Genomic DNA, 26,215 nt, shown 5'->3' on the forward strand with positions numbered 1-26,215 from the left:
GACAAGTAAGTTATAAAATAAAAGGATAGAGCCATTTCTGAGGGGTTTAAAGGGTCTGGGAAAACTGGGGGGGGGGGGGGAGATCTAGCTTTTAATTGGGCAAACTCGTGGACGAACTGGTAAACTGACAAAGGCTTGGGCACGTGCCATTTGAAAAATCCCCCACCTTGTATGGTAGAAGTGGGATTTGCTCGTCCATGTGTGTGCCCACTTAATATTTGACATACATGTGCATGGGCCAGGTTATTTTATAACATGCCCACATATAAGCACGCAAGTTATGAAATGATGGCATCCCTGGGTGCGAGCCAATGCACATGTGCCAATGTGTCCCCGCGACTGGTTTGAAAGTTACCGTCCTTACTTTTGCAGCTGCTTTTTTCAGATTTTTCCTAACCATTTTCCTCATTTTATCAGTCACCCTTTTGAAAGTTGAATGCTGTCGCAGTAGATTTCTTTAGTGTCCTCCCTCCAGTTATTAAGGCAAATTTGATAATGTTGTGATCACTTTTGCCAGGTGACTCCAACATGGTTACCTCTCTCACCAAATCTTGTGTTTTACTAAGGACCGGATTACCTCTCTAGTATATACTGATGTGATATTCGCCCAGTCAGTACTGGGATATTTTAAATCTCCCATTATTACTTTACTGCTGATTTTGTTTCCTTCCCTAATTTCTTTTATTATTTCATTGTCTGTTAGTTCATTCTGGCCAGGTGGACAGTAATGTACCCCCACTGCTATTTTATTCCTCTTTTCACCTGTGATTTCTATTCATAAAGATTCAAATTTGCATTTGGTTCCCTGCAGAACTTTTATCCTATTTGACTCAGTGTCCTCTTTAATATAAAGTGCACCCCTCCACTAATTTGATCCATCCTTTTGGTATAATTTGTATCCTGGTATCAATGTCCCATTGGTTATCCTCCTTCTACCAGGTCTCTGATGTGTCAATTGTATCTACCTCTTCATTCAGTGCTATATACCCTGTCTCCAATCTTATTTTTTTTAGATTTCTAGCATTTGTATACAGACATTTCAAAGTATGTTATTTTGTATTAACAACCTACTTATCAGTTGGCAAAGATAATTTGGAATCTTTCTACTCTCCCTGCTCTTTACTTAAAGACATCTGGTACACTTTAGCACGTATTCAGGGCTTCCCAAACCTGTCCTGGGGGACCCCACAGGCAATCGGGTTTTAAAGATACCCACAACAAATATGCATGAGATAAAGTTGCATATCACAGAGACTCAGTATATGCAAATTTATCTCATGCATATTATTGCCGATGTTCTGAAAAACCTGCTGGCTGTGGTTTGTGAAGCCCTGATTTATTTAATACCCTCTTCTGGGATGCTCTAATTTCCCTGCTCTGACACTATCCTTCAAAGATGCAGCATTCCAAAGCACATGCTCCTGAGCGACTGTTGGCTTTCCCCCATCATCTAGAGAGCGCTAGTTGCTGAGAATAAACTTTTTTGCTACTCAAGATTTTACAACTTATGTGTTTTACAGTGTATTACATTGTCTAGAGAAGGACATTTTTTATCATTGTCTTTCTAATTTACACAACTATCTTATTCATAGATGCAATTCGTTTGTAAACCAAGGATAGTTGGGTTTTTTTTTTTTGTTTATTCAAGATGGAACACTTTTTTTTCAGAGTCCAATAGATCCATAACTGTCTTAAATTCATGATCCCAAAGTTGAACCATCTGCTCAGTTGACATGTTCTGATAATAATTTTTCCAAAAGTTTAATACTATTCAGCTTACTCAAATTTCTGGTCCACCTAACTATCTTCAGTTACTAAAACCACTCTCAATGCATTCTTTGCTAAAAAGCAGATTAGAAAGCGATCAGACCAAAAAAGACAAACAATACAAGTACTGGCCACCTGTAGGTTAGATCTGTCTAATGCAAACATTAAATCTAAAAGATGGTCCTTAATATACATGTTATCTCTTACCGTTTGATAAAATCCTAAGTTCTTCATACTCAGTATAAATGCCTTAAGAGAGGCAGATACAATACTATCAAAATGTCCACTGAAATCACCAATGAACACAACAGGGACAGTAACTTCCAAATTGGCACACAGGTGCATTTTGGCGCATGTTGTCTGCGCACATCCAGATACAAGGCCGTTTAATAGTGTGCGCGCATGTTATAAAATAGCTTGGCCGCATGCACGTTCATCCAGTTTTAATTGGGCGTGCGCCCAAAAGGCGCACAAATCTCAATTCTGCCACATAAGGCAGGGTATTTTACAATAGGCATGTATCTGTGCCATTGCCGGTTTCACTAGTTCGTCCACCAGTTTGCCCAGTTAAGACCTAGGTCTTCCAAAGCCCTCTGGTTTGATAGCCTGCACTCCTCCCAGTTACACAAACCTTTATACCCAGGAGAAATGGCTTGTTTTAAAAATTTTTTTTTAACTTACAGCTCCTCCCTGGCAGAAGTAAACTTTATACGGTAGTGGATCTGGGTGTGCGCGAGGGTGTGTTAAGTATTTTTTACATTCACGTCTCTTGGTCTTGCCCCAAAATGCCCACGCCCTAGCTAGGCCATGACTGTGCCCCTTTTTTAAAATCAAGTGAGATCTGCATGTAGCAGGAGATATGTGTACATCTGGGCAGCTTTTAAAATTCAGTCGTTGCGCATAAGCCCGACTTGTGTGCACATCCCCCTAATTTATGCACACACACCAGACTTTTAAGATTTCACCTTTAATTGTTTACAGGTCGGAGAAAATTCAGCAGCAAGAGTTAAGACGCAATAAAACCTTTTATTATTGGCTCATAAGACCCCCCCCCAGCCTGAGGGAGGCATTACCTGGGAATTTTACCACTCTGCATTCCAACCTGGTAATTATTTCAAACTCGAGAACTAAACTGTCTAAAAGTACCACCGCTGCTGCTCCTCCCCATTTAATAGTCCTTGGGTTCTGAACAGGGTAATTAGGAGAAGGCAACTGTATCCCCTCCCACCTCACCCAGGTTTCTGTAGTTCCACAGATTTGACACTTTATGCTGCAGCATTAAATTCTGAATTACTGGAGTCTTATTCATAATGGGGCGGATTTTCAGAGCCCTGCTCGCCTAAATCCGCCCAAAACCGGGCGGATTTAGGCGAGCAGGGCCCTGCGCGCCGGTGAGCCTATTTTACATAGGCCTACCGGCACGCGCAGAGCCCCGGGACTCGCGTAAGTCCTGGGGTTCTCAGAGGGGGGCATGTCGGGGGGGCGGTCCCGGTCGTCGCGGCGTTTTCGGGGCTTGTCGGCAGCGTTTTGGGGGCGGGTACGGGGGCGTGGCTACGGCCCGGGGCGGTCCGGGGGCGTGGCCGCGCCCTCCGTACCCGCCCCCAGGTCGCGCAAGAGGCCCGCTGGCGCGCGGGGATTTACGCCTCCCTCTGGGAGGCGTAAATCCCCCGCAAAGGTAAGGTGGGGGCTTAGACAGGGCCGGGTGGGTGGGTTAGGTAGGGGAAGGGAGGGGAAGGTGAGGGGAGGGCAAAAGGAAGTTCCCTCCGAGGCCGCTCAGATTTCAGAGCGGCCTCGGAGGGAATGGGGGTAGGCTGCGCGGCTCGGCGCGCGCCGGCTATACAAAATCGATAGCCTTGTGCGCGCCGATCCAGGTTTTTAGCAGATACGCGCGGCTCCGCGCGTATCTGCTAAAATCCAGCTTACTTTTGTTTGCGCCTGGAGCGCAAACAAAAGTAGGCCTATTCGCGGAGTATGAAAATCCGCCCCAATGCATATTACACTCAAAAGACCACAAATTAAGTGCAAGGACTGCTGAGCCTTAAAATCCGTATTTCACTTCAGCTTTTGGGAGAGGGAGGGGGAAGATGCTAGAGGGATTTGAACTAAACAACAAGATTGTCTCAGAATACCTCTCTTATTCCTTCTTCTATCCAATCCCACTTTACTTCTACTGCTTGTTCAGTCTTCTGGAAATATGTGTACAAGCAAACATTTCGGGTATCCACTCAAAAGCTTACCAAATAAATTTCAGTACTACCTTTTTGTTAAAGCAGCAACAGCAGAACCAAGAGTAAATAATCCTCTAAGGAGCATTCCAAGGGAACTCCCAGTGGGCCCGGCTGCTGTTTAAAAGCAGTCATGGCCTCTTTTGCTTCCATCCAAGAGAAAACGGGGTGGAATAAAATGTTAACTGGAGAAAACAGAGAGTTAGAAAAATTGGAAGGAACAGCAGCGGATAACAATCCGATTACTGTTTTGAGGAAATGTAGGTAATAGCTCTAGGGGGGAGCTCCTGGAGAGGTGAGGAGTTGCAGGGTGCTTCCGGATCCCCGGCTGGACTTCAGGTGATTTATCATCTTGCTGACCACCCCGGGAGAGTTTGGGCATGTCATCTTGCTCGACCCGTGCACTGCCGGACAGTCATAAGGGCGTGTCTTCCAGACCTTTAAATCTACCGGCTCGGCGGCGCACCGCCGCTGCCGGCATGCGGCTTTGTCTGGCTTCGTCCGATTTCACCTGGTTATTCTGTTTCCTGAACTTAGTGTATTAATTGGGAAGAAAAGGAAAGCTAGAATTGTAACTTCTTCCCTCCACTCCTCAACCTGTCCATGGCCCAGTGGACGTTCTCCTGATTAGGGAGAATGAGCTGCCAATTGGTGACAGTGTGGGAGGCACTTCTAGTGCTTCCTTGGGTCCCAGCAATGGTCTTCCTCCTCCTCTTCCTCCACAGCCTGTTGGGTTGTTACCAGGTGAAGCTTCAGTGGTAAGAGACCTGTGGATCCTGAATTGAGGGTAGTGTGAGTCTCCTTCTGAGCCTCTTAAGCCTGTTAGTCCACTCAATCACAAATCATCTGAATGCCTTCAAATGAATGTTGAAGAGCCTTCTAGTGTCACACTCACTGATTTGTGGAGGATGTTAGCTAAATTAGACTTTCTCACAAGTTAATGCACATCTTTCTTCCTTAGTGGATGCAAATAGATCCTGGATTGAAGAGCAGAGTAAGAAAACTGGTAAATTAGAATCTTCTGTATGTACTTTGATTTCTAAAGTTCAATTATTTCAGAATGCTGAGAATATGCATATTAAGGATAGTTTGGTATTACACAGTGAGATTGAAAATTTAATGAGATGAAAGAATTTGTTTGGTGAATTTTCCATATACACGGTTACTGCTCTTGAAATGTTCAAGACATTTCTTAAAGAAATATTAGCATATAATGATAACATACCAGCTATTTCAAACTTTTTTTATTTTTCTAGGCAGATTAATGATGTTAATAACTTGCAGAGAGAACATGTTGAGGGAACTTCTAGTCCAGGGATTTCTTTTTTAGAGGAGTCAATTGACGTGATAAACAGGAGGGCTACACTTTTTGTATCCTTCTGTTTAGAACAGGAAAAGGAAATTATATTCAAGAAGCGTTTTAGGAACAAAGATGTTTTATTTTGTGGGCAGAACATTTTTTTATTTCCTGATGTCTCCAGACCCACACAGGCCCGTAGGAGGCATTTTCTATCCCTGAAAAGTAAGAGTGGAGGAGTAGCCTAGTGGTTAGAGCACTGGGTTATGAACCAGGAGACCAGGGTTCGAGGGCAAGTCACTTTACCCTCCATTGCCTCAGGTACAAACTTAGGCCTGGATTCTCTAAGGTCGCAGAGAATCCGGTGGGGGCAAAGCGGGGGGCGGGCCTGGGAAAGCCGGCAGCCATCGCACCACTGCAGTGCACTGGCTGCCGGCTTTTGCACTGAATAACTACACCTGGTGGCGATAAGGGTCCCTTACCTTTTGCCGCCAGCGATGTCTCCGCCCGACGACTCCTCTTCCTGGGCCGACTCTGCCCTGACTCCGCCTCGATTTAGGTATCGCACGCGAAACGTCCCTTTAGAGAATGACCCCCTTACCCGACAGTACCTGAATGTAATCCACTTTGAAGTGCTGAAAAAAGTGTGAAAAGCGGAATATAAATCTAAATAAATTAAATACATAAATAATAAATAAAATACTGTTTCCTTTATTACTTTTCAGGCAAAGAAATGTATTTTTACTGACCCTCTGCAGCTTGAGACTTTTTTACTTGATAAAGCTACCATAAGTGAGAGTTCTTCTTTAGCAACATAAGAAATTAGGACCTTTAATTTTGAATTTACTCCTTCTCCATATTGTAATCCCATCCCCAGATTATTGGGTCTAAATATGTAGTTACATTTTTGCTAAACTTTATATTATGACTATTTACTTGTACTGCATACTTTGTTACTTCTTTTTTCTTTTTATGATATATAATTCAAAATTCAGTAAAGAAAAAAAATAATCAGAAAAAAGTTAACAAAACAAAAGAAATAAAAAATATATATAAAAAATACTTTTTATTGGACTAACTTAATATATTTCTTGACTAGCTCTTGAAAGCTAATTCTCTCTTTCTCAGGTCAAAACAGAATGAACAAAAATAATCAGGTACCTAAATTAAATGAAACTGTACAGCTGAAAAGCTTTTGTAACTATTTGAACTGGGGCAGGTTTGTCCCTGGAAAGGCAGATAACAAATAATGGGATAATTTTTGTAACAGTCCATGTAAGTTACAGCAGTTTTCAAAACAAACTTGTACGTATAAATTCACTTTCTAAATTACCACAGCAAAGTCAGCCCCAGCAGTTACATACACCATTTGGTGCAGATAGTTTTGCTGTGAAAGTTTACATGCTATGGAGTTAATTTTAAAAAGAATTTGGATGCTTAAAAACTGGGTTTTATGTACATTAAGGGGTACATTTTCAAAAAAAGCACGAGCGCGTACTTTTGTTCGCGCACCAGGCGCAAACAAAAGTACGCCGGATTTCAATAGATACACGCGAAGCCGCGCGTATCTTTTAAAATCCGGGGTTGGCGCGCGCAAGGGGGTGCACATTTGTGCACCTTGAGCGCGCCGAGCCCTGCGCGTGCTGCCCATTCTCGCCAAGGCCGCTCCGAAATCGGAGCGGCCTCGGAGGGAACTTTCGTTCCCCTTCCCCTTCCTTCCCCTACTTAAACCCCCCCCCCCCCCAGCCCTATCTAAATCCCCCCTACCTTTATCACAAAAGTTACGCCTGCTCAAGGCAGGCGTAACTCGCTCACGCCGGTGGCCCGCTGGCGCGCCATCACCCGACCCGGGGGCTGGTCCGGAGGCCTCGGCCATGCCCCCCCCCGGAATTCCCCGAACATCGCGCCGCCCCCTAGCAAAGCCCCGGGACTTACATACGTCCCAGGGCTTGCGCGTGCCGCCGAGCCTATGCAAAATAGGCTCGGCGCGCGCAGGGTTTTTTTTTAAGTGTTACGCGCGTAACTTATGCACGTAACCCTTTTAAAATCCACCCCTAAGTGTACTTTAAGGGCCTGATTTGGAAAAGCATTTGCATTCTTAAAACTGGGTACCATGTAAGCGGGCCTATGAAAATTGCTACAGTTTATGCTATTGAATAGTCAATAGGTTTTTACATGCGTAAATGCAGTTAACGCGAGTAAATGGCTTTTGAAAATTGCTATGATAGCATGTTACGTTTACATGTGTAGCTTCTTTGAAAATTCACCTGTTTCTGCTTAAATGGGCTTTAGAAAATAGCTATGATATATGCTACCTTTACATGTATAAATCCTTTTGAAAATTACCCCCATGCTGTTTGTTTGTTTATTTAAAAATGTATATACTGCACGATAAGCAAAACTATCGGAAAGTATATGTGTAAATGATTACTCCGCCTGGACCCCTGCCCCCGAGCTCACCTCCTGGATACAGGTAAAAGTGCACACATGCAGGTCTTATGCACTGCACACATTTTTACCCACATATCGGGCAGGCAATTTTATAACAGGACATTTCTGCAGGAGAAGCACTGCTTTTCCAGCAGGAAATGCCTTTTAAAATTTCCCTCCCTCTAAATAAACTGTTTTCGAAGATGAAATGTTTTACATTCATATTTTTGCATTTGCATCAAAGCCAATAGAAGTAAAAGGGAGCGAGAAGTCTAAAATGTTTGTCTTGCCTTTTGTCTGAATGCTGCTGTTCTGTTGTTGCGTTTGCAGTGTATCAGTTGCAGCAGGAGGCACCTCGTCCTAAGAGAATCATTTCTCCTCAAGAGGTCAGTTCTTCTTCTCTCACAGCATTGTGCTGGAACTGCATAATGTCTCATCTCCCCTCCCAGCACTGAAATTTAGATTTTCGGATTTCCCGGTGGGCAGTTCTTGAGGCACTAGGGGGTATATGTGTGTTATATCAGGCTGAAATAAACTAGTTTTAGGTACTACTGATTTCTTATTCTCCTACATATAGGGTTGCCAACTGGCTTCAGATTTTCAAGATAGGCTGATCCAGTTCTGGTTTTACCCCATGCCTTGTGATCTTTCTTTCCTTAGAGAAATCAGAACTGCCAATACTTGCATGCAGTGGGATAAAATCAGGACCGGATCAACCTACCTGGAATAAATTAAGCCAATTGGCATTCCTAAGCCACACAATTACAAGGAAGGGCACACTTCTTGTGCCATGTTGAAAATGTCTTATGGTTCTCCATATTATTGTTTTTTAATTCGGTGTTGTAGAAGGCACTTTTTTTTTTATCCTTCTTTATTTGCATCCTGACCTTTTTATAGTGTTTTACTGTGCTTGATAAAAGATGTGGTTATGTATGCTTCTGATGTCATTTTAAATGTTTCTGGGTCAGAAAAAACTGGGGGGAGCATGTTGAACTGAAGTGGAGATAAAGCAGCAGTACCTCCCAGAGAGGGATCCTGAGAAATATCAGGTGTCTTTTCACACTCCCTGACGTGACAAAGAGAGCATAACTCTAGAAATGTAGTCACAAATATATTTGTTTCATCCTGTAAAATTGTTCTGGCTTGTTGGCTGACAATTATTTCTGTCTAAGAGGACTGCACTCCCCCAATACGTTTTAGGTGCTCCTTCCTTCTGTACAAATGCTTGGTCATACTTAGGGCTGATGAAGCTGCTGTATTGGTTCTCTTTCTGATGATAGGTAGTTACTCCAAACCTTTCTTCTCAACCTTTTAATTAGACCCATGCCAAATGTAGCAGAAGGGTTGCCACAAATTGGAATAAATCTAAGGTACCCACTGGTAGCCATCAATTGAATCCTCAAACTGCTTTTTATTGCTCACAGATTTTTACTTATTTTTTACCTGAGAAACAGGCGTAAAAGAATGGGTGGTATGGAGAGGCAGAAGAGCACCTGGGGTCAACCGGTGCAATTTTGAAAATGGCATGGGTGGAGCAGGACAAGCAAGGATTGCTCTATCCACAGAAGACCATCTCTTCATAGTGTAAGCTTTGGGTGGGATCTGAATTTAACATTTTACTTTTTTCGGGGGCAAGGAGCAAGACTTAAGAGCTTACATTTTTCGCATGTACTTTTTACTATAAGACGAGACTGAAAGGGGTCAGTGCAGGGTCAGTGCATTCCTGGGCATGCCCAGTAGGTGCCAGTCAAAGTTCTAGAAACTTTGACAAAAGTGTTCCGTGATTGGGCTCCATCCTGATGATGTCACCCATATGTGACTCATATGTGAGGACTAACATCCTGCTGTCCTGTGAGAACACCTGTTACAGGTAAGCAACTCTGCTTTCTACTAGATGGAAAATTAACAGTTGCTAGTTGCAGTATGATTGCAGAAGTTTTTTTTTTCTTACAATAATGGAAACTTTGTAGGACCCATGCTCTTGTTGAAGCTTCTTTTGACTGTTCAAAGCTGCTTGTATTTAGATCACATTGAAAATCCATCTGTATTCTAAGTAATTTAAATGTGCAACTGTTTATATTGTACTTCTTGGTATCAGAATCCAGCAAAATTAAACTAGATGATATTCCTTCCAATTTTTCTTTTTCTTTTTTTCTTTTTTCCATCTTTGGGGACCACCTTTGTAGTTCTAAATTTTAATTAGAGGTAGATTTTCAAAAGTTGTGCGCACAAATAGAGCAAGTGCACGCGTAAAATATGCGTGTCAACGCTATTTTAAAAACTGCTACATATGTGCATAACATAAGGACTGTGAGTAAATTTGTGGATTGAAAAGAAGGGCAGACCAGGGACAGGCTAGGGGCATTCCAAGAAGAGGCCAAGTTGTGTATAAGTTGCTATTTTAAAAGCTGCCAAAGTGAAGTACTTAATTCTTTTACTTGTATATTTACTTCTCTCAATAACTGATGCAAGTGATCATAAACATCTTGAAAGTGAAACAATGACTGGGTGAGGGGTCTGGGTGACATGGGGGGATTTCAGGAGCCTGGAGGGTCTATACGAGCTGCAGATGGATTGGGCAAACTGGTAGACTAATAGGTAAAACTAGTTATTTTATTGCCACGCGCCTATTACAAAATTTGAGGAAGTAGGCGTATAAAAGCAGACGTTTGCTTTGAAAACTGCGCTAGTTAAATCTTCTCATGTAAATGATTAAAATTAGGAGCACAATTACATGAGTAGAGCTGAATTGCATTACTTAATCTGGATACATTTCTACTTCTATGAGTAAGTGGTGACTTTGCTACCATTTAGCAGGATAAGTTTGAAAAACCTCCACCTATCCAGCTAAGTAAGGCCTAGATTCATCATTTTGCTATAAACGTCACATGAATAGTGCCCACTATAAAAAAAAAAAAAAAAAAAAAAAAAAAAAAAAAACCCCAAAAAAAAACAAACCCAGGGGTGTGTGTAGTTAGGGTAATTTGAGTTACTGCAATGTGCACTATTTTAGTGCTTTGCATAGGTATTTTAGCACAATGTAGTTTGAGCTAGAGAGAGACTAACTCTTTTTATAAGGGTCTCATATTAGTCAACTACCTAGTTGCTATCAAGCTAGGGCGAGAGTACATTATACAAATCTCATCTTTGTGTCCCTTTCCTCGCTCAAAATCACATCAAAGCTTCACTGATGTGTACTATTGTTCGTACAATGATTAGGGTACTCTCTCCCCCAGGGAGCCATACACTGAAGACTGCCACCACAGCATCTCCAGTCCAGTCTGGCTCGGGGAGAAAAAGGCGTGATTATGAATCTAACCCGGGTCTTCTGTGGCAATGTGGGGTGCATTACACTGAGCCACCAGGTGGCCCCTTGTAGAAACCTTCTATGATTCACAGTTCTGCACTCATGACAAAGATAGTTTTCTTCCTGGATTATTAATTGTTCTTCTCTCTCTCTTTTTTTTTTTTTTTTTTTTTTACTTAGGTGGAGAACAGACCAAAATATTATGGAAGAGAGTAAGTATGTCATCCAATTATAGTTTTCAAGAATTGTGATAATGGTCAACAGACAAATTGTAGGTAATACCATTTTATTAGAATAACTTAATACATTTGTGACTAACTTTCAGCATCAAAACATCCATCAAGTCAATGCAAAAGAAGTCCATTGTGACTTCATGAAAGAAACGTAGCTCTCAAAAGCTAATTAAAAAAAAAGTATTACATTAATCCTAGAAAAGATATCGCTTGCAACTTGTTTTTTTGACCTTTATTTCTGTGTTTCGTCATTGACAAACAGGAATGAATTAACCATAATGTGTGGGTGACATCTTGAAGGCTCTGACAAGACTCCACTCTCAGAGCTAAGTAAAGACTTTACTGAACATGTGCGGAAGGTCTTGCATATGCACACTGCCTCGTGAATCTTTCATTGTTCGAGCTACTGCATGGTTGTGTCCCAGTCTCTTGCAATTTTTCTGTTTTGGGCTTTAGTGCCCTTTTTACTGCCTCGTTGCTTCTTCAGAATATTTTTTTATCACTTTCTTGGCAGCCCCTCAATCAGAATTTTTAAATTCTTTAAAAAAAAAAAAAAAAAAAAAGAGTTAAATGAGTATGGAAAAGCCCAAGGCCTGCATCCGTTTCTAACCAAATCATGGTGTATATACCATTGAATCTGTAAATAGTTTCTCAGTTATCCAGGTTATCTTGTTATGGTTAGTTATTGTACACTTTGTTCCTGTTCTATGTAATGGCATTGCCAATTAGTTATAAGTTACATGTAAACCGATACGATGTGCAAACGGCTGTCGGTATATAAAATTCTCTAAATAAATAAATAAATAAATAAATAAATCTGTGGTTGTCAAATGTCCATCATGTATACACATGCTATCTGCTATCTCTGTCTGGGTCCATCTTCCTCAGAGCCAAAGAAAATACTGCCGCTATTGACTCAGGAGTCCACTGCAGCGAGCCCTTCCTAGATGCAGAGCCAGGAGATAGCCTTATCAGTGCAGGTCCCATCATCTTTCATGGCACGGACTATCCCTTTGGCACTGAGCCATTTATTTTATGCAGACCCAGAGCCAGCCAAAGCCTATCACTCCCACAGTAGATGCAGCTATTGAGGTGCAGAGATCCTCCTTGGCTTTAGCCACTTCACTGGCAGCTCCAAGTGAGGATGAGCCAATCTGGGTTTCTGAAGAAATCTCTCATCCAGCTCTTTTTAGACTCCCTCAACCAGTGGCAAAGACATCTCTGCTTAAGCTCTGAAGACTGGCGAGGGAGATTAGAATGTCTTCTGTTCAAAATAGAGGATGTTTTCTACATAGTGAGGCTGCCCAAAATCCTACACCAGTGCGTACCTGTCCTCAAGAGATTCCAGCATTGGGAGTAAGTCCTCACCATGATGTTGTAGTTTTTCCATCTTCTGGAGAGTCCCTTCACAAATCAAAAGGGGAATAAGTGGGGTCAGTTCGTTCTGAGTTTCTACTAGACATGTCCCCCTTGGATCAATGGAGATCTCCTCAGTTGCCCTCATTGTCTGGATCATGGCTCAGTATTTCCCCCTCAGTCGGGGGAGGAAGAAGATTCCTACAAATCCCCTATTTGAATTGCTGCAGCATACTTCTCTTCTGGATGATCTCTGCTATTCCAGGTTCCATAGATAAGCTGGCAAAAAGCTGTCCATCAGTTTTAGAAAGGAAAAGAACCTGAGGACAGATGTCTTTGGGCTGCTTCAGTTCCATCAATTTCCAGTGGACTCCATGGTAATCCCAGTTCTCAAACTCCTCAATGACCTGCAGAGGGGGATAAGGCAGATGCCATCATTTTGCCTTCTGGTTACCCAGAAGCTAGATTTAAAGTACAAAGTTCAGACTTCCCCTGGTTTTGGGGTGGTACAACTACCATAACATTCTGCAGTAGTGGAGTCAGCAGTGAAACGTGCAAAGTGCACTCATGATCACGCCAATACATCTCCTGGGTGGATCCAAAAGCAGTGGATGTGTTTGAGAAAATGCTCTTACAGGGATCCATGCAGAGTGCCTGGTTTGTTGTCAAAAGCTAAAGCCTTTGATAGAATTATCCGACCCAGAGCAGGTGGACTTGCATCATGCGGTAGACGATATGGAGGAATGTGGGAAACACCTCATTGTTCCATTTACAAAACTTCATACACCATGGCCAGGATTCTGGTCATTTCCATTGGACCTCAAAGGCCTTGGAAAAGGTACATGCATTATATTCTCGTAGATGTTCCTTGCATAGAGGACAATTTAGTTGGCAACAGAGTTAAAGAGATGGTGACTCGAAGGAGTATCAGTCCACCCTACAGTCATCAGCTGTGGCAGGGTACAAGCCATTTCATGCCCGATGCCAATATTTTTTCCTACAAGTGTCCATTTTTCCAAAGACATCCCTTCATTCTCATCAGCATCATCAAACTTCTCCCACTCCTCAGCAGCAACAGTTGCCTGAATGAGGTCAACAGAGGCATCAGCCAAAGGCTCAGCAGCAGCCTGGGACCAGTTTTTGATGACTTTGAGACCTGCCTCCCTGCCTTCTCCAGTGGGGAAAAGGGTTCTTTCTGTCTTCCTCCCTAGAGTAGCACTATATAACCAGGGACAGGTGAGTCCTTCATAGTAATGACAACAGAAAAAGACCAAATGGGCCATCCAGTCTGCCCAGCAAGCTTCTTATGGTAGTAACTGCCACTCCGTGCAGGTTACTCCATTATGGATGTGCAGGGGGAAAAAAAATTGGTTCATTTTCGGGAGGTATTTTTTACCCATGAATTTCGGTTCGTGGATTGCTTGATTTGTTTAATTCATGTGAAAAAAAAACAAACAATTAAAAAAAAACAAAACCCAAACCAAAACAGCCAAAATGAAAACTAGGCCTCCCTCCCACTCTCTCAGAAAAATGCCAGGGCCTGGATCCAGCCCGGCCCCCACTTACCCGATCCAATGGGAATCCACTGGTTACAACTAGACCGAAGTCTTGGACTTGTATAGGCCAAGGCTTTGGTAGGTCGCCTCAGCCTACTCAAGGCCACCGCCTTGGCCTAGGCTGGAGCTTGGGCCCAGGCCTGATGCTGTGACCCGACCCAGAGGCCATGTCCCAATGCTGGGGCCTTGGCCTGGACCCATGACACCCCCCCCCCCAGAGGATGGGTCCCAATGCCTAGGCCCGAGCCCAGGCCCAATACTGCAACATGACCCAGAGGCTCTGGTCCCAACACCAGGACCTTGGGCTAGGCCAGAGCTGGAGCCCAGGCCCAACGCCACAACCCAACCCAGAGGCCCTGGTCCCAATGCCAAGGCCTAGGCTGGAGCCCAAGCCTGGGCCCAACGCCATGACCCAATCTGGAGGCCCTGGTCCTGATGCCAGGGCCTCTGCCTGGACCCAGGCCTGACATTGTAATCCAACCCTGAAGCCAGGTCCTGACACTCGAGCCTCAGTTAGGAGGCCGGGTTCTAATGTCTGGGCCTTGGCCTAGGGTCAGGGCCAGGCCTGGGAGCTCCTCTTCTTGGTCCTCTTCTTTCTTTGGCTAAATGACTGTATCAGCTGGAGCCTCGCTGGAGTTAGTTTCATATCATGACCCCTAGTTCTACTGTTTCTTTTCCTCCAGAAAAGATTTGAGGAACATGCATCATTAAAACCATTTAGATATCTGATGGTCTGTATCATAACTCCTCTGAACCTCCTCTCCTCCAGGGTATACATATTCAGATCCTTCAGCTTCTCCTCATAGGTCTTCTGGTACACACCCCACACCATTTTGGTCACCCTTCTCTGTACCACCTCCATCCTGTATCTATCCTTTTTCAGATACAGTCTCCAGAACTGAACACAGTACTCCAGGTAAGGCCTCACCAAAGACCTGTACAAGGACATTATCACATCTTTTTTTTTTCTTCTTACTGGTTATTCTCTCTATGCAGCCCAGCATTCTTCTGGCTTTAGCTATCGCCTTGTCACATTGCTTCACCGCCTTCAGATAGTTGGACTGTATCACCCCAAGCTCCCACTCCCAATCTGTGCACATTAGTTTTTTATCCCCCATCACATACAGCTCTTTTGATTCTGAAAATTGTGGAGTATGGCTACCATGTATGCTTCTCTCACCCTTCTCTGATCCAGTGGATTTCAGTCTTCATTTCAGACCTTACTTAAGCCCAACTGCAGTTGGAGGTGATCTTCTTCAGCAGAAGGTGGTTGAAACTGTTCCTTCTCAGGATTGTGGCCAGGGCTTCTGTTCCTGGTATTTCTTAATCCGCAAGAAGTGAGGAGGTTTGAAGCCTATTCTAGACTTGAGGAGCCTGAACAAGTTGTTGGTTCTGAGAGTTTCAAGATGACCTCTCTCCAGACAATTATTCTTTTCATTCCACAGATGGATTGGATGTGTACTCTGCATCTAAAGGATTCATATGTTCACATCCCCATTCACCCCACCCATCAGAAATTCCTCAAGTTTCTGGTGAACAATGCACATTACCAATAAAAGGTGCTTCCTTTTCTCTCTATGTGGCCCAGAATATGTTCACAAAAAGCCTTGAGGAGTGGCAACCCAGCTTCATTGGCAGGGACTATGCATGTTCCCATACTTGGAGGATTGGCTAGTGATGGGTCTATTCCTGTCAAAAGTTCTGAATTCCCATGTGAAGACCATACAGCTTCTCCAGTCTCTGGGTTTTCTGGTCAAATTTGACGTCAAACATGGTGCCAGCTCGAAGAATTCAGTTTATAGAAGCCTGGATAGACTCTCTTCAGGAGAAAGCATTTCTCCCTAGCAAAAGAGCTGCTTTGCTGATGGGCCTGATACCTATCTCTCCTTCAGCAAGGCCAAATATCAGCATGATTAGTTCTGGTCCTTTTCTCTATGATGCATGTGGTTCCTCTGACTCATCTGCAAATGTGAGGCCTTCAGTGGGGCCTCTGAAACCAAAGAGATCAGCTCTTTCAGCCAATATTCCACCAAATCTCAGCGATTCCCAGGATGAGAATATCCCTTCAATGGTGGATGAATATGGAACGCACATTAGTATCTTCCTTACACCTTTCCAAAGAGGTGGAAAATATTCTGACTTCTTCCAGGAAGCCTTCATCTAGAAGAACCTACAGTTTTAAACGGAAGAGGTTCTTGTCTTGATGTAGGACCAGCCTGTTGGATCCTTTCTCCTGTGGCCCAGGAGACTTGCTTCAGTATCTATTCTGCCTCTTGTCCTCTGGCATTAGTACCTCACTAGCAGGAGGAAGGCATTCCAATCTCTCTCTCCCCCTTGGTATTAAAATTCATGAAACGATTGTGGCATTCAACATCTCCAGTCAGTAAACCTCCACAACCCTAAGACCTTGATGTAATCCTCACTCAGCTCATGAAACATATTTTCAAACCTTTCAAGTTGATGGGCTTGAAGTTTCTCACTTGAAATGGATTGTTTCTTGTGACCGTCACTTTGGCACAAAGAGTAAGTGACCACAGGAACTGGTTTCATATCACTTACACCATCAGTCTTTTCATAAGAAGGTGATTTTACAAACACACCTCGAATTATTTTCAAAAGTGGTGTCTGTCCCACATTAATCAAGTCATTTTGCTACCTACATCTTTTCCAAGACCACATGCACACTAAGGAGAATGGGCTGTTTAATCTTGGAATGTAAAAGAGCCCTGGTGTATTACCTAAAGAGGACTCAACCTCACTGTCAAGCTTCTTAGTTCTTTGTCCTTTGATCCCAATAGATTGGGAAGGGCAGTTACCAAAAGAACTCCTATACAATTGGCTAACAAATTGTATAGTTCATTGTTATGTACTGGCTCTCTTAACAGATTACAGACTTTATCATGGCTCATTAAGTGAGAGCCATGGCAACATCAGTGGCTGATCTCAGGGCCACTTCTATTAAAGACATTTGCAAAGCTACTACTTGTTGTCTGTTCACACTTTCTTGTGTCTAGGAGACAGTAACTTTGGAAAATCAGTTCTGTGCAGCCTGTTCACCCAGGAGTTCACTCTCCACCTTAAATGATTGAACAATGCAAACCTAACTTAGGACTCCCCATGCATTATGGCTAATTTATGTCTGCTTGTTGATGGAGAAACAAGGTTGCTTATATGTAAACAGGGTACTCTGTAGACAGAAGGATGAATTATCCATACTTAATACCTGCCCACCTCCGGGAGTGTCCACTACCTCACTAAAGTTAAGCTCTGGAAGAGACTGAAGGTCTCATGAGACAGTGTGTACATCAGAACACTCATGGATGCTCAATAAAGTCTTTATTGAGCTCTCAGAGCTTGGGTCCATATCAGTGCTGTCAGATGACATCACCCATGCATTTTGGCTAATTCATCCTGCTGTCTCCATAGAATTCTGTTTACAGGGAAGCAAACTTGCTATCCAAGTGGACTAACACAGCAATCATACGATGTATAAGAATTGTGATGAAGCAAGGTATGAGAGCCATGTTGCCTCTTATTACAAGAAAAGTAGCCTTACATTGTTTTCTCTCACTTTCAAATTCCTAGGTCCAGATCTCCCATGTCCTGTGCTTCAGTGTTGTTTGGAAGTTAGCTAAAATTAATTTCATCACTTAGGAATTGGATAGTCTTCTATGGTGATATCTGCTTAGATGACTCAGCATGTACAGTTCCTTGGTATTTCAGTGCAGCTGGGTTTCCTTCTGCTATATAGTGCTTGTATAAATTCAAGCTTGCAGTAGAATAAATATATCAATATTTTGGAAATTAAGGAAAAATGTTTAAGAATTTGGTTTATAAAGAAGCATCCAAAATGTATATCACTAAAGGAGAAGACATATCATGACTTTGGATCAAGCAGAGAAGATCCTATAGTCCTAGTGGATTATGCAATCTTTTCTTGTTTATACTGCAAGTCTTTTTCTTTTGTTCCTGACCTTAGTTTCTCTTCATCCCCCTCCTTCTTTTGCCTTTGTTTCTTATTATTAGTACTCAAGGTGACATCCCATGCTATTGCTGGGAATAATCCACTTCTTCAGGCCCCTTCAATGAAGTTTTCTTCCAATGGCCTTCTTTTAGCCCATGCATTGTGTGCCGTTAAAGAAACATTAATAATGATTAATGACCACCTTGCCAGGCAGCTTGCTCCTAATTGCTATAGTTGCATATCTTAACTTGAGCCATCCTAGAGAATTCAATCACAGCTTCACAATTGCAATAGCAATAAAAAGATAAGGCCCCTGGTTTATTGAACCATGATTGGGTTATGACACTTGATATGTTCATAATCCCCTATTTTTGACTAATGGTCAATATCCAAAGCGGGATCGAAGCATGCTTTTGAAATGCACTTTGTCTTACTCAAATGCTTCACTATGAAATCATTAGCTATTTTGATACAGGCACTGACTGTTCTGCTATTAGTTAGATGTAGTATAATTTGAGGGATGTCCAGCCTCAAACAGCAGTGCTTCTTACTCATAGCAGAATTAAAAATTTGTTGTGAATAGGCTGAGAGATCTAATTATAGTAATAAGGCTGTACTGCTGGAACTTTTATTTTCTCCATAATTGTCCAGTTTTAAGGGGAGGGGGGAGAATTTAAAATGAATTTGCTAGGAGCAGAAAAATCAGCATTAGAACACTGTCTCTTTGCTTCCTTCTGCTTGTCATGCTTTCGATTAATGACCACAAATTGGGTACCGCTTCAGAAGCACCCATTTAGGGGAGGCCCAGTGGCAGTGCTATGTGCTGCCATGCTGGAAACCCAGGGTTCAATTTCCAGACTTGGCTCCTTTTCTTCCTGCTGGTGACATTGCAGAGGCAGTGTACAATGCCTCTAGAAGGGAGGGAATCACAGCCATCACTCAAGAACACCTACAGATTGGCTCAAGAGTTCACTTGCACCAGGTTCAGAAGGAAACTGTGGAGCTAATGTAAGAAAATCTGCACTAAAATGGGAGTCAAATTTTAGTACTGGTTTTAATTTACACACAGGATAGGTATCTGTGGTGTCAAAGATGCAGTAAGCTAATGACATGCAAATGTCCTATGAGTAAAAATAAACATAAAATTTGCTAAATGGAAAAGGCATGCTTTTTTTTTTTTTTTTAATTCACAGCCATTTGCAAAACCAGGGTGAACAAAAAGGGCTCCCTCTTCTGCTTAGAGCAGTCGCTACAGCGTCCCCAATATCTGCTGTGAGCACTACTATAGCTCTCAAAAAAATGCATTTTTATTTTTTTTAAAGGTAGTATATCTTGCAGCAGTGTTTTAATACACCACAATGACTTTGAAGTGTGTCAGTGTTTGTGTATTCACATTAAAGCGAGCTGTGTTGGCTATATTTGTATGGGTGATAGCCATGCCAGCCTTCTCATATGCAGTCAGGGTTCAAGCCATGAATTTGTGAGACACCAAAATTCCCAATTATTCCTTCCAGCTTCCCAGCCAAGGAGAAGACCTTACTTCCTCCCATCAGGCTGCGGTATCAGCATTTAATATTCATTCGTTTATTCACTGGCCACTGATTGGCCCCTTCCTTGAAGGAAATAAATGAATAAGCCGGTTCAACTCCATGTTGGCAGCAGTCTGGTGGGAAAGAGGTAAGGTCTTCTCCTCTTCTGACTAGGGTTCTTTGCATTGGGGAAGGGGGGAGGGAGGGATTTTTAGGTGTCTTATACTACTATTTTTTTTTAACTTGGGCAGACATTTTTATAAAATGAGCTCTTAAAGAAGTGTTTGCAAAGATATTTTTAATAATTCCATATATGTGTGTGTGTGTGTGTGTATATATATATATATAGAGAGAGAGAGATTGTGAGAGATTGTGAGACTAGGAGCTTTGACATCTGAATGGCAGATTAAATTTAATTTGGAAATAAGTGCAAAGTGATGCACCCAGGGTAAAATATTTCCAGCTACAGGTACACAATGATGGGTTCTATATTGGGAGTCATCACTGAGCTAAAGGACCTTTGAGTTCTTGTAGACAATAAATTGCTCAGCGTGTGGCAATGGTTGAAAAAGCAAATAGAATGTTAGGAGTGATCTGAAAAGGAGTGGAGAATAAAAGAGAACATATATTGCCTCTGTATCACTCCATGGTGTGACCACACCTTGAATATTTGTGCAGTTCTGGTCTCCCCATCTTAAAAAAGACATAGTGGAACGAGAAAAAGTGCAGAAGAGGATGACAAAATGATAAAGGGAATTAGACCGACTCTCCTATGATGAGGTTACTGTCTAAAAATTTACACAGGTTAGGTCTCTTCAGCTTGGAAAAGACGGCTGAGAGGGGATATGATAGAAGTTTTTATAAAATCATGAATGGGGTGGAATGGGTAAATAAAGAGCAGTTATCTACCCTTTTAAATAATACTAAAACAATGGGACATGCCATGAAACTAATAACCAGCATATTTAATACAAATTGTAGAAAGTACTTTTTTTTTTACTGAGTGCATTATCAATCTGGAATCTGTTGCCAGAGGGTGTGGTCAAAACTACTAGTATAGCAAAGTTTAAAAAAGGTTTGGACAAATTCCTGGATGAAAAGTTCATAAAAGATTAGCCAGGTAGACTATAAAAAGATAGCAAAAGCATTCCAGGCAATGAGTAACAAGAAATAGGTCTATTTCATGGGATCTGCCAGTTAAGTCACTTTCAGAGACAGAGGATAACTTCAAACAACTGTGCATGGCATCATATGCACATTGATGTAGCCTCGCATATTTTTGCTGTAGTATTTTATAATACTTGTATATGTGCTCATTTTATAAAATAAGCCTAATTCTACCACACAACATACACGCATATGTAGGCTTATGCATGAATACATGCCGTCCATTGAAAGCACGTGTTTCAGTGCATTGAACACACGTACTTTACTCACCTATTTTAAAAATATACACAACCATATTTTACATGTCTAAGTAAACTTGGACTTACTTGCGTTGTCCTGATTTACATGCGTAAGTTGGCCAAATTGAAAACATGGGCCATCGAGGAAGTTAACCAGTTCCAGAAAACAGTCCACCGGTTTGCCGAGACCTTCTTCAGCCTGAAGTCCATCCAGAAATCCCACCCTGTCAGTACTTCACAATAAACACATGCAACTCTCATCCCTGGGTGCGGGCTGAACACAGATAGGGGTCATAAAAAATGTTAAGTCTCTCTGGGGCTGGACCCACTCCCCAGCTCACTCTCTCACTATCCCTCTTTTCCCCTGGGCTGAATCCTTAGTAGGTAGGGGGGGGGGGGCGGGAGATTTGCTTCCAGGGCCCCGTGTGAGAGGGGAGCTTCTACTTGTGTTCCCCGGAAGAGGTACACTCTTCTCAACACTGTGGATGTTGCAGGCGTCGGAAAGAATGCACAAGAGACTTGGGGGTGTTTAGTGTCCAAAATCAAAACCTTTCCTGATGAGTAATCAGATGAAATACTGGCACAACTGAACTTAATTCCTTTGGTTTCCACAGGCGGCTGTTACAGTTCTTCATCTTTTCTCTATCTGTGCAAGGATTTCTTTGTCTTGGTCCAGGGGCCAGGAAAGTACTCACCATTCAGGGTTTGAATTAATGAGGTTCCCAAATGGGCAGGAATGTATCCTTGTTGGAATGGAAAACCCCTTCCAGCTGGCCGACATCTACTACACAGTCTCTGTACCTGACTCCCAATTATCTCTCTTCCCGGGGTGAAGACTCCAAGTTGGGGGGTCCTCAGATGTAACTCATATTTGATTTTACTCACAGCTTTCCTAAGTCCTTCTTGATCTCACAAACAGTATTCAAATCCCAAGTTGGAGGGGGATCACAAACAACTCTGTGTTCCTTCTCAGGGGATGAAGCATGGGAGGCAAAACTCTTCCTCCCAGATCATCTAACCAGAATGTCTCTTTATCCCAAAAATTGATCTTAATATCAGAATTGTTCTTTGCTTCAAAAGGGTAGGTCTTCCCTATCTCTAGGTGCTCCAAGCATGGGGTTCCCCATTCCCTGTGCTCAGGAGAGGCCCAGGGGTCTCATAAGGCTCCTACCACAAAACGTCCCCCCAAAATATCCCAAGAACAACCCAGCCAGCCAGTTAGTGGACTGAGAGGGATGCTCCCTTGACCTTACCCAGGAACTGCAGGCAGATGGTACCTGAGTCCTAGTGTAGGCCCAAAAACTAACACAGGCAAAAACTCCTACACTTCCTCCTAAGTCCAACTCAAAGCTGCAGTGCCCCCAGAGCTCACTGTTACAAGCTGCTTTCATTAACTCTCTTGAGGCCGGCCATCCCAGCACCCTCAAAAGGAGGGGCTGTACCAAATGGTTCCTCCCCTTTTTTCTGATCCAACATAAACTGCTTTATGAATACAGGAATACCCAGGACTTAATAGTAACATCGTAGTGTCCATTACACATGTTTAATATTACTTATGCCAAATAATGAGCAGGTATAAAAATGAGTATATTAGAAAATAGACATGTGTAAGTGTCTTTTAAAATAGCCCTGTCCCAGAACATTCATAGACTGCCCCTTTTCTACATTTGTATATGTGCACGCATAAGTGAACATATGCATGCATTTTTTATTTTTATAAAATTCAGAATGCATGAGTTGAGGCTACCTGTGCGTGTACATACTATATTTTACCGTGTGAAATTTTGAAAATTCACCTTAAAATGCTGTGCGCGAGCTCCTTGGTGTGATCCAGCACGGCATTTCTTATGTTTCTATCTATCTATATCTATGTAGATATACACATACATGTAGAAGGCTGATCGACTTAAAAATAAAAGAAGAAGAAAGAAGTGAGTGAGGCGCCTCAGAAGAAGTGTGCCAGAGTAGAATAGACTCTCCTTCCTTGGATTACCTTTTACTATTTTTTGTCTTTCCCTTCCTTCTTTGTCTCTCTCTTTCTGTGGAAACCATTTCCCTCTTTCTCGTCCCATTCCTTTCCTTCTATTTTCTCCAGTCATGCAACATTGGTTGCAGCATCTGTGGTTTAAGAACATAAGAAGTTGCCATATTGGGTCAGACCAAGGGTCCATCAAGTCCAGCAAGCTGTTTCCAACAGTGGCCAATCCAGGTTACAAGTACCTGGCAAGTACCCAAACGCTAAGTATATCCCATGCTACTGATGCCTGTAATAGCAATGGCTGTTTTCTAAGTCAAGTTAATAGCAGTTTATGGACTTCTCCTCCAGGAGCTTGTCCAAACCTTTTTTAAACTCAGCTAAGTTACAAAATTTAGAGTGGCGAGCCTTTCCCAAACAAGAGCGAGAGTATCTGCAAGGCGATGCCACATGGTTTATAACCCTCCAGTAGGAACTTGGAACAAATTTGCCCATCTACCTTGTAACTGACCAAAACTCTTCAGAGCTGGTTCCGATCTCTTGCAGGAACTGTAACTCTTACTCTGACCCAGGAGGTCAATTTCCTGTGGTGAAACAATCTACATAAAACTGTATGCCTTGAGGCATCTATCCCTGCATTGCATGGTAATAGCTGATAAGTTCTTTCCCCTGCAGTTTGCATGGAGACTCACTAATCCTGGAGTGGGTTTAATTCTTGTTTTACTGCATGATGTTTGGTGCTAAACTCCTATTAAATACCAGGGTTGTGCTAGTGCTGAAAAATTGGGACAGAAAAAGAAAAAAGAAGCCATGCTAAGGTCAGCGCGGCTTATTACATTGGCCCCTGTATTCTGTGCTTCTCGGAAAGAAGGTACAATGAAGGCTAGGCTACATGGGAGGAAGGAGAAGGAATAAAAGCATGGTTATCTGCAGTGAAAGCTCAGAACAGTGTAGCTCCAGTTGAGAGACATTTTGATTGAGCTGAATGTTCAGTGGAGCAAGAGACAGCTGTTGGTTAAAAAATAAATAAGAACCTGAGAAAGGCTTTTGTCCCATTTTGTGTTTACCGGAAAATGTGTAATAAATCAGGTGTTAAATTTGGTGGTGACAAATGGGACTTGAAGAAGAAGAGGGAGATCTGATTCATTCAGGTATTTTTTTCTCAGTTTCTAGTTTATTCAGTGTAGGGAACATTTGGTTTCCATTACTAAAAGGAGTATACTATTTAACAGGGGGGCTTCAGTGTAGAAAATTTGTAAAGAAAGGTTTGGGTTTTCCTTCCCCATGTGGGAGTTGAGGATGGTGTAACCTAGCTGTTTATCATTCCCAAGCACCATCTATCCTCGTGGATTTTTAATTAGTCTTTCAAGGAGCTAGGGGCACTCTGTCTCTCTTTATCAATTTTTCCTTATGTTAATGGAAAGGAGTATGGGACTGTTCCTGTTGGTGTTTGGCCTCCCGTGGACCAGATTTTGCATTCTTTAACTCTTTTAATCCAATTTTTGGAGAATTCCATGTGAGAGCTAGTCCCCCTTGTTGCAGTGGATTGGGGTCCCTGTATGCAAGACTGGATTTGGAGTAAAGGAGACCTGCAATGTACTATCTCTCCCTCAGAGGATAGGCCTGACAGTGACCTGATGTAGAGGAATTTAAACTTTCAATTAGCTGCCTTTTTGCACTATCTCCTCTGTTCTGAGGCAAGGAAGTTTTATTCCATCCTGTCTCTTGCATGGTTTTTCCCCCTTTTGGGTTCAAGGCTATTTTTGTTCCACTGGGAGATGATGTCCCTTGGTTCCCAGGACTCTGTAATCAAACAATTGAGAGAGTGGGGTCTTTCATCCTGAAAGAACCAGAACTGTGGAGAGTTCATGCTGGAAGAGAGGATCCCAGCAAATGGCATAAAGGGAAGGAAACAGAATACAAAGTGGCAAGGAAGTGAAGGTAACAAGAACGTTGTTGCTGATTATTCAGAGGAAATACAAGTGAGAGTAAAGTGCCCAACTGGTATTTTGTAAGGAGTTAAAGGATTTAAGAAGGTTTGGGAAAGGGCATAAATTTGGGACTAAGTTCTGATAAAATATTGGGATTAATGAGATCTGGGAATTAAATCTAAAAAGAAAGCAGGATTGAATTAACTTCAATCTGAATATTCTGAGCATTTGAAGTAATTGAGAAGAGAAGGTATCTGAGTGTAACTAAGTGCTTCCAGAAGAGTTGAGAGACTTTGCTAAAGTGGAGTCACAAGCTGATTAACCTTTCTGCTGTCTTATTTTTTTTTACTTTAATTGAAATCCGAATTGAAGCTGTAAGTATTATTCAGTCATTTAATCAACTATTAGTAAAAAGAAGTTGAAAACCACCCTGCTCCTCAGTGGGTTTTTCAGATGCGAAGACTGTGAAACTTATCAGTACTGTGTAAAGAGGACAGAGAAGGGCTTGTATTGCAAGAAACAAGTATAAAAACTATTGTTCACCCTTAAGTAGAATCCTGGAACTTAGAGTGGTAAATGCTGTTTGTAGAGAGAGATTTCAGAAGAGTTGAATGCAGAAATCATCTCCCTTTTTTGTGTACCCCTGGGTGTCAGCCAACGGATTTGTCCCACCCAGGGTCAGTTTATAACTTGCTTGACAAAATTGAAGCATTGTGATTTGTCAGACAGATTCATATGTTAATGCTGCTTGTCTATGTGCAGAGGAAAGTCACTTTAACAATTTCTGATTATATCACAATGTCCTCTTATCTCAATGTGATTGGACAAACATTAAAAACAATATTAAAAGTTGGGAATTGTTTTTATTTTGAAGAAATACTAATTATTTTTGGTCCCAGGATGTGTAATAAGTATAAAAATATGCTGAAATATGTGTTTTTAAATTATTTCAATGCACTTCTTCCCTGTTGAAGACCCTTGTGCCTTTTGAACCAAATATTCCTGTATGTCACAATCTTTTACTATATTCCCTGTTTTACTGCCTGTAAACCACATTTTCCTGACAAGCCAATGTTCAGCCTTCTCACTCTATGCTTGTCCTCCCACTGGCTCTACAGATCTCTTTTTTGCCATAAGTAGAATGTATGGCTACTGCAGTTGACTTTTTTTGCAGGGAATTCCTCTCTGTCTTTGGTAAAAAGGAAATTCCCAAGTGGACAAAAAATTCTAAAGGAGAGC

General features: G+C 42.2%; 1 protein-coding gene across 1 annotated transcript in view; it reads left to right on the top strand.

Annotated features, from left to right (window-relative positions):
• Nucleotides 1-26,215, top strand: part of CHN2 (chimerin 2) — a 480,978-nt gene that overhangs the window by 217,387 nt on the left and 237,376 nt on the right. The window contains exons 3-4 of the mRNA XM_029589197.1: nucleotides 8,050-8,105; nucleotides 11,207-11,238. Of these exons, the coding sequence (XP_029445057.1) occupies nucleotides 8,050-8,105; nucleotides 11,207-11,238 (88 nt within the window). The remainder of the gene's footprint in view (nucleotides 1-8,049; nucleotides 8,106-11,206; nucleotides 11,239-26,215) is intronic.

The sequence above is a fragment of the Rhinatrema bivittatum genome, chromosome 2, assembly GCF_901001135.1.
Source record: "Rhinatrema bivittatum chromosome 2, aRhiBiv1.1, whole genome shotgun sequence".
Taxonomy (NCBI): domain Eukaryota; kingdom Metazoa; phylum Chordata; class Amphibia; order Gymnophiona; family Rhinatrematidae; genus Rhinatrema; species Rhinatrema bivittatum.